The following is a 17,622-nucleotide window of genomic DNA, read 5'->3' as shown; positions in this document are numbered from 1 at the left end:
CTTTGCGGACGCCGGGGCTGGGGCGGCGCTGCGGGAGCGGCTGAGGGAGCCGGGGGCGGGGGGAGTGGGGAGTGCACCACGGGGCTCTTTTCAAATTAAATTGTTAAGAATAACGTTGGCGCGGAGGGTTTATCCAGAGGGTAGAAAAAAAGAAACTCGGCGTCTCACTTGTGTCTTCCCCGTCCCCGAATTAATCCTGGAGCTCTCAGCGTGGCCTGCCAATGCGGCACCCGGAGGAAAGACAGCACCTCTTTCCCTCTCTCAAGCTCTCCGTCTCCCGCTCCCTCTTTCTCTCCCCGTGGACAGAATCTTCCCCGCCCCTCCCTTCACCCCACGCACTTCGTTGAACTGTCTCGGGAATCCCTTATATATGCCACAAAACACAAAAAAGACCACAGCGTTCCACTTCATCTCAGCGTTAGGCGACTTACATCAGAATAGGCTAACCAGGAGAGTTTCTTGCTGGTTTTAATATAATTAAAATACATCAGTACTGTTTGTTTCTAAAGGCATGAGAGTGAGAATAGCTCGACTCGGTGCTGAAGGTCAATAGATCTTCACAACTTGGTTTATGAGATCACTTTTAAGCTCTCCTCAATCCAGTTTCACTGAGAATTCAGTAGCGAAAGGAAATAGCTTTTGAGATGAATTTTCATCACATTAAACGTATGACTTCTCACTCTACTGTCTTTGAATGTCCAAAAATGAAATGGAAGCTGTAGGTTAATTTCCAAAGGTCTGGGGGCCTAAAGGAACCCTAACTCTCCTTCCCTGCACTGCCTGCCCTCTGGCATCCTAGAAACGGGAAGAAACCCTGGGCTCTCAGGCCACAGAACTGTGGACCCTAACAAGTTATAATTGTTGAAAGGGGGAGGAGGGAAGGAGGAGAGAAATGGAAAGGAGAAAAAAAATAACATTTGTGTTCATTTACACATTTCCTGTGCGGAACAAAAAAGTCCCACCATCAGCAAAAGAAGTCTCTTCCTCCAAAATAGCAGCCAAAGAGGGAAAATTAGAATATGCATAAATTCCTTCATTTTCATTCGCACAGAGCATGATTTCCGGCAGATTTGTATTTAAACTGCTCGATTAATCCCAATTTCTGAACAGCATTTTACTTAGCATCTTCCCAAAACTCACCTAAAGAATATTACTCTCCTCCCATCACCCTGTTTTGAAGCCTCCCTCTTCCTGTTCTCCAACTGCCAATGAGAATTTCATTGATAAAACTGTACCTTTATTTTTGCAGTCCACCGTTTTCAAAACTGGATTGGACTACACTTTAATACAAACTGGCTGCTGTCTGTGAGCCCTAACTGCAGATGAGAGCCTAGTGGAAAGGATATGTTTTTGAAATGTGTACCTAAAAGAGACTAAACATGATAGGACTAATAGCCTTTTGCTTCTTCTCTCATGGTATGGAATCCTTTCCTACACAAGTCATATTCTTTCACCATTAGCAATAGTTAGGATGCTTGAACTTTTCCTCCCCCAAACCTCCCCCTTTACCTGTTCCCCATTTTTAAGGAGCATGATAGACAATCATGGCCCTCTTCAAAGGAATATTACTCTTCATAAATATTCAAAGTGTGTCAGTCCATTAATTCCCCGCACAGCCCATTTCTAAAATATTTGCTTTGCCACTTGTGCAACAGATCTGGTTGTATCTGCCTTGAAAAGTTCTTTTTTGGGAAAAAAAATGTTAGCATCATTTGAAACCATTCCTTTCAAAATATCATCACTTGACTTGGGCTTACTTCTTCTATCTTTGAAACTGTACATATGTCTTTAATAGTAGGATGTTAATGTTTAAAGAATGAAATTACTACATCTTGGTCTATTGAAAACATATATAGATCACAGTTCCTCTCATCCCTAAATTTCTTATTCTTGCAACACCCCAAGACAGAAAGAAACCTATATTTGCTTCTTAATACAGTCTAAGCAGAATGTAGTGGTTCTGGCTTTCCTTCATCATTTACAGATAATAAACCCCAATTACTGGTGGTTAAAAAGTTACAAATGCTAATATTTGTTTAGTTCTTAGTTTCTATAAAAAAATGAACATACATATTTGAACTATATGCAACATGGTGTATATAATGTGTATATATGTGTGTATAAATGCATAAACATTTAAATATCTGGCTTAAAGATTTGGTTTGGTTAAAGATTTTTCAAGATATTGGAATACAGAAGCCTATTAATTTTGTTAAATAAGTGTATAAACTCAGTGCACGCAAATGTCTGCATGACTTTTACTACTTTGTGAAATAACTGCTTTTGTTCTATCTTTACTTTCTGTCAAATATTCCCATTATAAAAGTATTAATTTAGTGTCTTTTTAGTTAGGCATGTCTCCAATGACTCAGGTTCTCAGTTATATACAATTAAAACCAACGTGTATGAAAATAAATTCTTAAAAGCCATACTTTGGAGGTGTATGTAACAGGATTGAGGGCACTTTAACTGGAAATATTGATTTCTTTTAATTTTCTTACTGAAACAAAATAACACTTGTCTCTGAATCAAAGGAAAAATTCAAATAAAATCACAATAACAGAATATTTTCCTTAAAGTATTATTTTAATTAGAACTGGATTTTATATGGAAAGCACCAGTTTGATTTCAAGTTGCAGAGCTGTACTTCCAGAAGAGCTGAAGTGAACTTGGTAGTTATTAGTTATTATTTTGCACGGAGAAAGCCTGGGGGACCAATGAAGAGCAAAGCGATATATAGTTTCAGCCAAAGTCGCCTTACCCCCATTGCAGACTGAGCATCACCTCAGTGAATTTATCCCTAGAAATGAAAGCTTCTCAGTCTTGGTCGATCTTTAGTGAAATAATATTCTCATGAACAGGAATATTTTCATACTTTTTAAAATGAAGAAAAACTAGACAGAAACGAGAAAAGATTGTTCAGCCTCCCTGCTGTGAAGGGTGCAGAGATAGATGCCTGGTGCTACCAGCAGGGAGGCCGGCCCTTCCTTTCTTTCCCCTCCCTTGCTTCCTTCAGCTACTGTTGGGTTTAGTTGTGGGCTGTGCACATATGTGACGTTGAAGACAATATCTAAAGAAAAAAGTTTTCTAGAGGACAAAACTGGCTATTGATAGTTACGCCTTTCTTTTGTAATTTGTTTTTTAACAAGGCATACAGATGTTATTTTCTCATAAATTTTCACGGCTACAGTTGATTTGCAGGAAGACACAACAAAGCCTAAAGATTTAACAGTCACCCTCCCTTGCTCCCAGTGCGTTCTTCTGTAAGTAAGGTCTGTTCCCATTTGGCCTTAGCTGCTGGGCTGCTGAGGAATTTCTATCTCAGTCCTGCTCTCCTCTTTTATAACTGCCCTTCATCTCCTAACCAGCTTTTTTTCCCCTCCACAAATGAAGGCAATTATCGAACAACCTGCTTTAACCCCAACATCTGCCTGACAAACATTGAGTCTCATTCCCTCCCCACCTGATTTTTATTTTCTTTCATTTCCTTTTTCTTGGAGTGGGAAGGGGGACAGAGGTTTGAGAGATAGGGAGAACAGTCGGCTGAGAGGAGTTAGATTCCTGCAGGTACAGACTCACTGGCAGATTCCGTAGAGCCTAGACTCAGGAACTGCTGGCTGTTCTTGCACGTAGAACAGTAAACCTTGGCAGGTTTACAATTGACAAAAGCACCTCTACCTCCTCCTCAGGAGACAGGCTTGGCTTTCCTAGCTGGATTACCACTAGTTATTAACATCTTCAACCTGGGTTCTTCCTTTCACCTCTACTTCCCTCATTTTATTGTCCCCTTTCTGTCACTTCATCCCGAAAGGAATCAAAAGAGTTGATGGTCAGGGGGACCTAATTCCTGATTTTTGTGTCTTGCCCTTTGGGCTGAGTTCTTCAGGGCCAGTATTCTCTTTAGACTCAGAGGAACCTCGGTTACTTTGTCCTTCTAAACTCCTCAGCTTTGTGAACATGATTCCCAAATATGACAGCTTGCCCATTCATCAGCAGAGCTCCAGCCAGAGGGCACCAGGTCTTTCTACCCAAGAATCCCTTCACATGTCTGCTTCTGTTTCCAGTCTCCATCCCAGATTGATTTACTTGGGAATGGTGTCCAAGGGGGACATGCCTATAGCAATCAAGAAGAATGGGTACAAAAGCACTTAATGCTATTAAAAAGACCTACCATATTAGACCAAGGGAGTCTTTATTAGACCACTTGAGTTGGACTGGAATGGATCATCCATCTAACCAGTGAAACAAGAAATCAGAGGAATGCCCGATTGCAGCCATAAAACACATTTCAGACTGAAATGGATTCCATCTTCATCCTGTCAACCAGAGAAATTATTTTAAAATTGTTTCTGCTATTATTGTTTGCATTATTATTAACATTTTATTTCTGTCATTATTGCTGCAGTTTTTATTTTATTTTTGTTGTTGTTGCAGCTATTATACTATTCAACAGAAGTTTAGAAAGATTAGTCAGATTAATTAGTTTATTGGTAATTTAAAGCTGAAAACTGGTAATTAAGCCAAAAACCTAAAAATGATCAGGGATGATTCATACCAATGTAGGATTTGGGAGGAAGAAAGTCTAAATTTTGGATATAAAATTTGGCAGCTGTGAAATAAACAGGACTTGGGGATCAGAAATATGATAATTGAAATATTCTTAGTCACTCAACCTCTCCCCCTCCTCCAAATTCAGCTAAGATCGTTCTGTGATTTGCTTGATAGAGGAAAAATACTATATTTGCTTTTGTTGACAGAGAACAAAGACCCCATGCTTATTCTTCATGTGATTTGCATTTGCACGTGGATTCCCTTGCTCAGGACATCCAAATACCTAAACCTACTCCCCTCCAAGTTTGGCTCTCTTTGCTCTTGTTATGCACCTCACTGGAGAGGGTGCATCATATAAGACAGGTATACAATTTCAGCCCTCTCCACAGACAGATTCCATGGAATATAAATTCAATAATGCAATTCTCTCCACAACAAGCTCTCTGCTCTCTTTCAAATATAATTAATGTTTTGATAGTGTAGTTCTTTAACTACATATATACACACAAAAACAGACGCACCCTCTAGCTTTGCTGTTTGTGCATTTAAAACAGAAATGGATGTGGCTCTTTCAGTGACTCCTAAAATTCCTCAACTCAGTCAGCCCACAGAGAAGAAATCTGTTTAGGTAATAACTGCACAGTCTGTTGTGTGCCCAGAAATATTTAAAACAATAAAAAATGCAAGCCCCTAGTTTTTGATAGTCATTTTTTGTCAAATTTCCTAGAAAATAAAGGATATTCTGAATTGATATTCTGATACAGACATTTACTAGATAACAGTCAAAATCAACAAAAACACTGTCCTAAACTACTGGTTGTCTTTTCCAAGTTTTGATGATGGAAACTGAATTTCAATACCTTCCATTTTATCCAATTGGTGCTAAATTAACACAGATGTATAAAAACTAGCAACCATAATAGACAAAACTACAATGACTTCCATAGAAATTGCTTACTCCATCAAACACCTCAGTCATGTTTTAGGCGGATTATTTCATTTAATTGCAATTGCTTATATATTAACATATGAAGTAGATAGAAAGAAAGCTATGTAGATGACAATATGGCTAGTAGGAGTTAAGTGAGCAAATGCTGCTGAACTCCCATATTCAAATGTACCATATCCCTGATATGTCATTTCTACAAGCTGATTACAATTATAAGAGGACAAATAACCTTTCAGACATTAGGACATGATATATTTTCAGTATCTGATAACGAAAAATACATAACCTATGATTCTTAATCCAATGAAAATGTAAACTTTAATCTTCCCATATTGTTACTGAGTTGAAGAAGCTAGTTATTTGGAACTAATACACTGATTTCCAAGCATCTTGGCCATTTTGTTTCACTCCTGAGTGTGTATGAGGTGCTGGCAGGGGAAGCATTTTACACATTTCTCCACAAAATTTTTAGAGGGTATATGTAAAAGGGATTTCTTTTACCTCTTTTGAGGTTTAATGTTCTTACTCTTCTTGTAGTATTTGGTGTTTGGAATTGTGAGAGAAGATAAAAGAATGAACAGGGAAAGGAGAACATGTGGCTGATTCCAAGTAGGTCGTTTAACTGGATGGAAAGAAACAAAAATATTTCCCCACTGCAGTTGTGCAGAGAAAGGGAAAAGTGTGTGTGATCCGTCAAGAGCTCACTTGTGCTTTTTGTTATTGTTCTAGATGGTGGCCCATCAGGGTTCCTTTTCCATTACTTTCCTCCAAATTGTTTTCCTTGAGAGCATAAATGTGGAAACTACTCGTCCCTTCATTCTCTCACAGGCTGATATTCAACAGCAAATATTTTAGTTAAATTTTCAATAGAAAAAGTTTTTACAGTTACAGAGATTCAGTCTTAGTACAGAAGCAAATTACCAATCCCAGTTGGTTAGATAGACTTAACTTGATATTTGCTTGTGGTGAGCTATAAAATTTTATATATATGTAAGATTTTTACAACATCGATCAGCAATGACATGTGAGCTATCAAAAAGAAATCCTCTCTGAGACTATGTTTGTTCTGATTTCTTCCTTGTTTTCCCTTTCGATTTGTTTTTGAAGCAGTGACATGATTACTTCTCTGACTCTCAAATGAGGTTTCCTTTGGCTCAGATTAATATTAAAGAAGATCACATACACGGTTGGAAAATATTGTTATTTTTCTTTAATGGGGAAAATTGGACTCCCGCGTGTCAGATCTGTGGTTTTCCGAAGGGCAATGGAAATGGTACTGACATCACTTTGCACTTTAACAATCGGATTTGGTCAGGGTACAAGTTGTTTGTTTAACCCGACAACTCGGTGCACTCCGTCGCACGCTTTGCACACTCATTAAAACGATTATTCACGACCTGTCGAGTGTTTTCGGGTTCATTCACAGGAAAGGCTTGGAGCAAGCGAGAGCAATTCAAGTCAACACTGTCCACTACCCCGTGCACGTGAGGACGAGCTGGTGCGTGCGTAAAAAGACGGAGGGAGGGGTGGGTGAGCACGCCTTAGCTATAAATCCTGTTCATCCGATGCTCTGGAATTCTCAATCTCGAAAGAATGCCAAGAGTGCTTGGTCTTAAAAGGCTATGTCGCTGTGTTAACTTCAAGGGCTTGGCACAGGATAGAAAAATAAAATAAACCAAATAAACAAACTCAAATCTCTCCCTCCACTCCTTCTTTCAACCTTCCGCAAAGCTTGAGGTCCCGGGGCTCGCCCACCTTCTGCCTGCAGCTGCCGGACTGTGAGGCTCCACCTCTCACGTCGCGGAAGCTGAGGATAAAGTAGTTTCAGGAAAACTCTCTAGGGTGAAGAGATTAATTCTCTTTCCACCTCCCAGGCCCCTTTCGTTCTCAAGAAAGAATTCGGTTACTTTTCCTTTCTATATTTCTCTCGAATACTGGAGGGGGTAGCAGGAGCTGGGGGTGCAAGAGATGAAGAATATGACTTAACCGTATTTGGTAGATGTCTTCCAAATTACTAGGAAAGAAAGACTCATCTTCCAAACTGCAAGCAAAATCCTATAAAACGAGGAGTAAATAGCCCTCGATAAATTAGGCCACTTTTTTTTTCAATTTTCAATCCATCTTTCAACATTTTGTGATGATAAGCACAAACACGAATGAATCTCAATCTCCCACAATTGCCTGTACCAATAAAAGACACACCCTGTGGTCTTTAGCTGTTGTATTTCTTCAAATGAGCCCTGATATATAACATTCACATGTGAGCTGTTAGTTCAAGAGAAATGCCTATCTTCCTAAGGTGTAATCGTAGTATACTCTAAATAATAGAACAGGTGAGTGTATATATGCATTCAATATATACTGAAGAATTCTGGAATATCCTGTTCACTATGAGTACCTCCCCCAATAACTTAAAGTTAACAATACCATTTCTACATTCAAATCCCGCTGCCCCTTGATTTTTCACCTACATCCTTAGTAAACCCAGCGGCCAGCTTATTGTTATGAGAAAAACCTCATCTTGCCAACGGAAAAAGACAAGGCTCACTCATCGGTTTCACTCTATCATATCTGACATAATAAAATCATCTGTTTTTCTATTTTATTGAAACAGCAATACAATATGTGAAGAGAAGAATGGAAGTTTTCAAGTAGCATGAGGTTTTAATCAGAAACAGTTTTCTCATTGCTAAAAAGCAAGTACGAATAAGTAATTTCGTAAACTCTTGAGGTTGCTATAATTCACTATCAAGTTTACTTAAAATTGATCTGTCAAATGTGTTACCTGTACAAGCTCTTTCATTAAAACCAACCTGCAATAATAATCAAGAGGCAGATGCTGAAATATGTAAGTAAATAACTGAAAGTCTCTGCATAAATAAACACAAATCAATGCAGTAATAGACAACACTATCGATGTAGGAATGATCGATTTTAGTCTTCCAGCCTGCAATCAGAGCTTGCAATGTATAATTAAAAGTAAAATTTTCAACTCTACTACTACTACTACTGGGAAAATAAATAAATAAACAAGCCCTGCTTGCTTCCTATTCTACCTGATTCTACTTTATTCCATCTAGAGTATTTCCAAAGGGGTGGGGAAGTACTCCACTTTTTCTAAGAAAGCTTTGTCAAACTTTAAAACGCTATTAATTATAAAAATTATAAAACTATCAAGTAATAAAATTACCTCCTTTTTCTTGTTCCGAATTTTTCAACCTTTATCATAGCCTCTAATTATTCACACATTTTAATAGGAAAAACCCACGATAGTGCTTACTATTTTTAAAGATTCTTTTCCCCAACTACTCTGATACTTTGTATTTAAAGATTCTTTCGTCTTTTTGTTAAAACGAATAAGAAAAATGTAATTTCTTCAATATACCCTGAAGCTCTCACACCTATGCCTGCATCTACAAACAGTCTGAAACAAGAAAGGGGGAAAAAGCATCTGCGTTATTCCAAAATTGTTTCATACGATGATTGCAAAACAGTGTCTGACTGAAATAAATATGCCTTGGATTTCTAGAAATCCATATCTAGAATGGTTCAGATTTTGCTTAACATTAAATTTCCTTTTTCAGACTATTTATCCTTGGAGGGCAGAATTAATTTAGATTAGCAAGAACCAGTGTATGATGGTTTTGAGTATTTAGGTTCTGAAGAGTAATGAAAATACGGTGTTCATATTTTTTTAATCAACAAAGATGCTTATTTACATTCATCCTTGAATTACTGTGGTCCTTCTGGAGCACGGGCCTCTAAAAGAATTTCTTAGCTATGAAATTCAGCTTCTTTGAAAGTGATCTTTCTTACATAATATCACCTAAATATGGGTTTTGATTATATTACTATGTGACCAAGCATTCTCTGACTCCTCTCCTTCCCATCCAGGGGCAACTAGACTCAAATGGAAAATATCATCAGTTATTGTTTAGGGCTAATTTAACAGATAATTTAACTTCAAACAACAATGATCAGGTCATTCCATTTCAGAGCAGTGAGAAAATGAAAGAACCCAGAAACTACTCTCCCTAACTCCATACAGTTCTTGGTCTTTCTGCCCAATCAACGGCATCAACAACAACGTCTGCCCTACAGACGTGGAGTAAGATACGTTTGCACCTTAAACATGTCCTGATTCAAAGAAGGAGACACTAAGGGAATCAGAAAGGGGGGGAATAAAACTGACGAAGACGACCCAATTCAGGGAGTGCTAGCCCTGTAGGAAAATTCAACCTAAGGCGAAAATGAATAAACAAACATTTCTGGCAAAGGAACACTTTGTTTCATTCGGACCCGATTCCCCAAATTTCGCAACGTGCAATGTGCTTTCCTCCCGTGCAGCTTTTCCTCAAGACCAAAGACCAGGGGAGAGGATCATACGGGTTAAGTAACGGACCGCCAAAAGGACGTGGGGCGCTTTATCTCCCCTCTCACCCCCGCAGATATAATTTTGAGAATTATTTGATATTATTTTAAATGCCTTTTCTGATGACAACAATTTCGAGATTTCTGCCTACTTCAAGTCTTGATAGAAGGCCAGGTGAGGATGGAGTTAAAGCATCAAAATTGGGTCTTATGGGGGGGATGGGGGCAGTCGGAAGTGGACGAGCTCTAGTCTGCACGTCCTTTTCTTCCCGTCCTCTTTCCAAGGCTGAAGCACCGCCAGAGAGTCTCCCACATCCGCGGGATGCTCTCCACACACCCAAACCCCGTCCACCCTCTCTCCAACCCAGAGCCACCCTCAGTGTTAAGATAACTCCTATCCCAAGGCTAGCTCTTTTCCTTTAAGAACCCTTCACCTTGGACCATAGGCTTGGACAGAAGGGAAAATGGGGTAGGATGAGAAATAGAACAGGAGTAGGGAGTGGAAAAGAGAAAAGATGTCTATTACAGAGAAAACGGTTTTGTCAACTAGCAGATAAGTGCTGAGATCTGAAACCGCACCAGGTAAACAAAAAGAAACACCTTTCAGGGGGGAAAGGGGTGTGTGGGGGGGGGCGGGGGGGAACAAGAATAAAAAGAAAAAAGGTGGGGAAGCGCGCCAGCCAAGGCTGTGGAGTCGATTTTCCTGGCATCAGCCAGTGTGAGCTCCCAAACTCAAAGCTCTCCTTGTGCTGGGCAAGAGCGCCCTCACCTTGTTGCTCCCTGCTCAGCGTCGGGCTTCGCGTCCGCGGGAATCTCGGCCGCCCCTTCCCGAAGCGCCGCTCCTACCCCGCTACCCGCCGCCAGGGCCGCCCCGACTCAGCAGCCTAAATCACTTTTCTACTTGATTCCAAAGGCCGAGAAAACAACGCCGCTGGGTCCCTGTCGCGGCGCCGTGCCCTTCTCCAGCTTCACCCAGGAGTCCCTGAGGCGCCGGGAAGGCTAAGAGGAAATCGCGGCGAGGGCCCCACATTCGCTTCGGGTGAAGCTAACCTGTGTCTGGCGCGCTTCGGGCACTCTCGGGACAGCCTGGCTCTCGAGCTTACACTGCCGTCTCCTAAGTGTGCATTAAGAATCAATTATTTGCCTGAGATTCCCAAGGCCGGGAACCGGGATATTCCCATCAGGGACAAAGTCAAGCCCAGAACGGTGCGCTTTTCCCGAGTCCTCCGAACAGGCGGAGGAGTAGCCCCCCACCCCGGTCCCGCTGCACTGTACCTGGCGCAGTTCCGCTAAATCCCGCGGGGACCCTCGCCTGACCCAGGCCAAGGAGTTGGGGGCGGAGGGCCAGGTCTGGGAGAGGTTGGCAAAGTTAGTGTGAAAATAGGGGGAGGGGGGGCGTTCAACCAGAAAAAAAAAAAAAAGGTGGGGGGGGAGAGAGAAGAAGAAGAAAAGAAAAAAGAACTTTAGAATTAGACAAGTCCTTGGCTCTGGAGCAAAGAGCTTTGTCTCAAATAGGGAGAACAAATGGGTAAGTTTGAACGTTAAGAAAGGTCCGTTAGTGTATTCTGGAAGCTGCGGCAAGACTCAGAAATCTTATTTCCACGAATTGAATTACTCGGTGCTTGGGGACCTATTTCAGTCTCCCAATACCCCTCCTACGCATAAATTCGACTCGTTTTCTCTTCATCCCTCTTTGCCTTGTCTTCATCCTCTGTACTTAGGGATCCACGGTGACTTTCTGTCTACGTGGAAAAATCATGCATTCTCTCAGCTACTTCTGTTGATAGCGCGCCCGCTAAGGAAATTTTTCCAAAAAGAGAGGAGCACTTTAGCCCCGACCTCAAAGTCGCGGTTTAAGCCTTAGTCAAAAGCAATCTGGCATAGCTCTCCTCCCCGAAAAGCACTTGCACTTACCAATCTTGGGGTAAGAGCGTCCCAGTCCTTAAACCTTTTTCTTCCGCATCCTTCGGCCAACACCAGGCAGAGTCTTGCGTGAGGGGAAAAAACAAATAGAAATCGGAAGGGAGAAAAGACACTCAAACACAACACTACCTCATAGATTCCCCGGAGCCACTTTGGCCTACGTCCTCAGGATAAGGTCCAGGCGAACTAACCGCTAGAGTGGGGAAAAGGTCGGTTTGGGGGCCAAAAGCTAAGAGGTGGATTATTTTAACTGCTGGTGATTGGGGGAGGGGAGGCCCTAGAGGGAGGGTAGGGAAAGGGGGATGGCTGGTATGAGAACACGCAAAAGAAAATCGAGAATTAAAGCCCCTTTGAACTCTTACAGGTAGGTAGTTCTTAGGAAGAATGCAGACGTGTGTACTCGCGAAAGGAAAATCTAGATGACCCCTATTCTTTCTGTATCTTCATGATCTGGCCTCAATTGGCTTCAAGTTGGGGGGGGGGAGAAAGGAGAATTTTAATTCAAGTTTCACCTACCCCGCTTGTAGGAATGGCTGCGCAGATTTTCACGTTGGAGAGTTCCATCTGTCTGGCAGAAGCTGAAGTGGTGTTGGGGGCAGGTTATCTGGCGAAGTAGGAATGTACAGGAACCCCGCCCTCTAGGCACAGTTATACAACCCCAGCAACCTGTCTCAGCCAGCTCTAAAACCTCTAATGATCTTCACCTTCACCCTTTGTTAGCCTATTTCTCCAGCAGGCATTTAGTTCCAAACACAACTAGCCACTTCAGATATTTATAAAATTAATTTCTCAAAAGCAAAATTATTTCAACACAAGCAAATTCCTCAACAATGTTGTAGGAAACACGTTTTTAAAACCACATTTATATATTTAGAGACGTAAATATATTCAATTTATCCATCTATTTGGGTGAAATATCCACCAACTTAAATATATACAATTATATCAATACTCTACAAGACTCATTTTTTGGGTCTTTCTACACTTGATTTTATGCAAGTCATATAAACCACATGAAATCTTCCATTGCCATAAAGATACTCGTATTGACCCTTGTTAGTTCTGGACTTCATGTTCACTTGACTTCCAGATTTGTAACAAGTTGCAGAAACATATTTGGAAGAATTCTCTCACTGCTCTAGTTTAAATGATTTTTCAATGTTTTATATAGTATTAATCTGTATTAACTTTATATCAGACACATTCAAGTAAAATACTTTAAACCTGGAGATAAACTGCAGTTTGGGATTTCAAGTTTTAAGTTATGATCATTTTCAGTTCCAAAATCTCAAAAAGAGCAACCTTCATCTCATTAAAAATAATTATAAGTATGAAAGAAGAAAAGCTTCAAAAAGTTTTGAAGTGTTTTTCTGGCATAAGCTAATTTTAACTGGCAAAGGTTGGTGACAACAAATATCAACACAACATTACAACCAATTTGTTGCAAAAAAAAAAAATCTATTAAATGCCATGCTAGAACACTGTAAGCTTTTGAAAAAGATAACTTGAGAGATGATGGGACAGATTGAGATAAATGAAATGTTCATATTGGGCTTCAGGAGGCCTTCACAAATTTCTCTCTCTGTATATCCTCCTTCCTATCTGTATGTGTATTCAACAAGCTATTTTTACTCTAGTCACATCCATTATATATGTAACTTGGAGATGTATCCAAATAGAACTTCCACTCCAGTCCTTAGGTCCTATGAGTTCAAAGAAGTCAATTTCATGCTTGACCTCAAAGTATGAAGTTTGCCACTGAAATTCGATTTCTCAATCATGCAAATAAACATTTATCACAAATAAGTATACTTATTTAATATGGCCAGAAAAAAAAATCAACCTCATGGAGGAACTCTTTCTTCTCTATGTCCTTTTTACCACAATACAAGAGTTCAACTTTCTTTTTAACTTTTGATAGGCAAAAGACTATTTCTTCTGTGCCAATACATTCTCATTCCACAAATAAAATCCATGGAAAAAGCAAACAATACATCATCACCTTTTTCAGTCTAAACACATGCTTTGCTTTGAGCTGTTTTGGTTCACAAATATGTAATGGGGGCTTTCCCTTGCCTAACCTCATTTACTTGGACTCTATTACTATTTTTAATATCAGTCATACGTTTGGCTTCTAAAACAATTTATTTGTGGCATTTTCTTTCATGCTTCATTCTGAAGAACTGTTACATTTCAAGAAAGTTGGACCTCTGGTGAAACTGCTCTCTTACTAAGAAAATAAAATCACGTCCAGTCTGCTTAAAGGAGATAATTAAACTAGCTGTCTTGGCCTATTTTAGTCAATTTCCCATTTGTGTATATTTGGTTCCAGCTCTTTTAATTTTCCTGGACTTTATCTTTCTATCTTTCTTAGATAGCATTCTCTGTCTTTCTCTTTCTTTCTTTTTGGTAGTGGGAGATGCCCCCCCAGATCCTCTTTCCCTTTCTTTTCTCTCTCTCTCTTCCCCATCTCTCCCTTCCACAACCCACCCATCCCTATGTCCCAATATTAACTATTCTGCATTTCTATTTCAATCTATTTGAGTCAGCTTGCTCTTCTCCTAAGCTTTTTTTTTTTTTCTTTTTCCCTGAGCAACTCTCTAAGTGTTTGCCGATAACATCTTGGGGACAGATTATTTTTCATTGGGCCCATTGTAAGAAGTAGCCAGCTTATTGCATTACTGCAGAACACATTTCAGACTATACAATTGTAACAAATGAACAACTTGTCCTCCATAGACTCTCCACAGGATCCAATTAGTTACTAAACCTTTTACTTAGGTTTTCTAATTATTTTCTGGAGTAATAGCAATTGGGATGCTGAAACAATTCAAAAAATGTTTTCATTTTGTTTCAGATTGATATGTATGCATATATATATATATATGTGCATGCATATGTATACTGTAAGTTAAAACAAAATTATGACTGTAAGCAAAAGGAACAAATCTCTAGATTAAATTATACAGACATTTAAAAGGGAATGAAATAAATACCTCTATGTTGTAAAAATGAAAGAAAAGCAGAGAGAGGCATTTTACTTCTTCTGAACATCTAGAATTTTAAGTTGTTATAATTAAAAATAAAATATAAACATTGATCTGCAAGTCATTACAACAGGTGATCACTTCAGCAAATCTATATTGCAACTTCAGCACATCTTTATTAGAATTCTTTCATTGTGGGTAAACAGCCACAAAAATAAATGCTGACTTAGAAAGTATAAATACAAATATTTAAACAAAAATATTTGCAGCATTCATAGCGCAAATTGTACCTGAACTGAAGGGCTCTGTGTGTCTACATATATATTACATATGTGTGCATTATATTCACTTCTATCTAACCATATACATATATTTATTTATAATTTGCCAAATGCTATAAACAAGATACCTGAAACAAAATATATAAAAAGCATTCTATCAACTGATTTGAAAATAAACACAAGGTAAATAGCTATGCACATAAAATTATCATTTTTTTGCTGTATATCTACAGAAACTTGAAGATACCAGCTGCAAAGCCTATACTTTCTTTAAAGCTAGTGTTTATTAAATAGCCCGCTCCTTGTAAAATTTGATTCCACAATGGAAAAAAAATACTATTTTAATTTTTAAAGTCTCAATTCAAATGAAAGGAGCAGTTGAATTTTAGTTGGCTGAGAAAGCCTTTGAATTCCCTAGAACTTTAATGGTCTTTTAAAATTAGCTCTATTTAATAAAAGAGACAAAAGTATCAAGATATATATGAATTTAGCCTATTTTTTATTTCTGTGTGTTCATAGTAAACATTTTTGTAAGTGACAAACACGGGCATATGACCACAGTATCACAATCAAGAAATTTTAAGACAACATTAACAATCACTCAAATTTATGCGGCATTTGCGCAACACAGGTTACATATTTGCAAGGTTTACCTATAAGTACAATAGGTATTAACATTTCACTACATTTAGAAAAAATAAAAGTGACCTGTTAGTGACCACATACATCAAAATATACACAACACAAACTGAAGGCAATCATTAATTTTGTCCCCTTCCGATTCATTTGAATGGGCAGTGCTGCCAACTGAAACAACTTTCCTTTTTTTTGTGTTTTTTTTTTTTTAATACTTAGCATACCAAGTGCATTTTAGAACCCAATCTTTGGTCTAAAAGTAAACAAAAGAAAAAGAAAACAGTTTTTTAAAGAAAAGGACAAAACAATAAATGGCCAAAATAATTTCTTGGGCACCTTTACTACGAATGCTTCTTAAATACAAATTACAGTTTAACATTTTAAAACTCTCCCCATAATTTAGGTTGTTCTCAAGGTCTGCGTCCACCATAAAGATCCATGATAACTTATAATACTGCACACATGGAAATCTGGCGGCTCTTAGAGATAGACTTGTCAGGTTTGAATGAAATGGCAAAGCAGTCACTATTTAGATACACATTCTACTATAATTTTGACTTCCAAACCTTATATTCTACAATGTATTCTCCCCACATTGCACCTCGCTGACACTCCACACCTTGTTAGAATAATAAACAATCCTAAAGACTGAACAAACGTACAGAAATGGGGGGGGGCTTAATAAAAAATACCTGGACTTATTTTTTAATTATCATTTACAATGCAAATGTGTGTAAAACGTTCACTTACAGTCTGGTCCCAGGGATGTTAATGTATTAAAGGGTTGGAAGAAGACCCCTGATTTTGATGTGTGAAATAATCAGACAGTCCCCCGGACAGTCCCGTCGTGAAACTTGGCAAAGAGGGTCTTAAAGACTCACAGGGCAGGGTCGAGGGGGCCTGCGGAGATGTGGAGGAGGACGCGGCCCGGGCGCTCATGGACGTGCTGCTCTGCGAAGTCATTGACGGGTGCGGGACGTGGGGGAAAAAGTAACTGGTCTGGCCCGCAAGCAGGTTGACCGAGCAAGGGTTGAGGGAGTAGGTCCCGGAGCAGGGCACCGACAGGCCGCAGGGCACCGAGGCGGCGAGCGCGGCGGCCGTGAGGTGGTGCGTGGCGTACGGGATCTCCCCGTTGACCAGCCGGTCCACGCTCAGGCCGTTGGCCGTGGAGAAGGAGTGGTTGTTGCCCAGCGAGTTCTGAGTCAACACGGAGCTGTAGGGCATGGGGTGGCTGGGGTAGGCCGACGTGGTGCCGTTGTAACTCAAAGTGCTGCTGGCGCGGGGGTGGTGCAGGGACAGGAAGGGCGACATGGGCCAGTAGAGGGAGCCGGCGCGGTCCATGAAGGTGAGGCCGGTGGAGGTGAGGCGCGCCCCGCGCTTGAAGGCCAGCTTGGCCCGCGACGTGGTCGAGCGGCGCCGCAGCTTGCCCGTGGTGCCGCCGATGAACACGTCGTCGCTCGACGGGTCCAGCATCCAGTAGTTGCCCTTGCCCGGGTCGTCGTAGTGGCGGGGCACCTTCACGAAGCACTTGTTGAGGGACAGGTTGTGGCGGATGGAGTTCTGCCAGCCCTGCTTGTTCTCGCGGTAGTAGGGGAAGTTCTTCATGATGAACTCGTAGATGCCGTTGAGCGTGAGCCGCTTCTCCGGGCTCTGCCGGATGGCCATCATGATGAGCGCGTTGTAGCTGAACGGCGGCTTCTCGTACTTGCCGTTCTTCTTCTCGCCCTCCTTGCCCCCCTCCCCGTCCTTGCCGCCCTCGCCCGCCCCCTTCTTCTCCTCCCCCCCGGCGCCGGCGCCCTTCTCTTTCTCGTCCGGCCCGACGGGCGCCAGCTCCCCGGGCCCGCCGCCCGGCTCGCCCTTGCCACCCAGCCCGTCCGCTTTGGCCCCGTCCAGGGCGGCGGCCGGTGGCGGCGGCGGCGGCGGG

The 17,622-nt window shown here is 40.8% G+C and overlaps 1 protein-coding gene across 1 annotated transcript in view; it reads right to left on the bottom strand.

Annotated features, from left to right (window-relative positions):
* FOXG1 (forkhead box G1) overlaps positions 1–17,621 on the bottom strand; it is a gene marked incomplete at its 5' end in the record, with an annotated part of 23,765 nt that extends 6,144 nt beyond the window's left edge. Inside the window, 3 exons of the mRNA XM_002922436.4 lie at positions 4,172–4,316; positions 11,786–11,858; positions 12,311–17,621. Of these exons, the coding sequence (XP_002922482.3) occupies positions 16,467–17,621 (1,155 nt within the window). The remainder of the gene's footprint in view (positions 1–4,171; positions 4,317–11,785; positions 11,859–12,310) is intronic.
* Position 17,622: the final 1 nt, after the last annotated feature.

The sequence above is a fragment of the Ailuropoda melanoleuca genome, chromosome 20 (genome assembly GCF_002007445.2).
Source record: "Ailuropoda melanoleuca isolate Jingjing chromosome 20, ASM200744v2, whole genome shotgun sequence".
NCBI classification, from domain to species: domain Eukaryota; kingdom Metazoa; phylum Chordata; class Mammalia; order Carnivora; family Ursidae; genus Ailuropoda; species Ailuropoda melanoleuca.
Note: the sequence above shows the minus strand (reverse complement) of the source record. Positions and strands in the feature narration are given on the sequence as shown.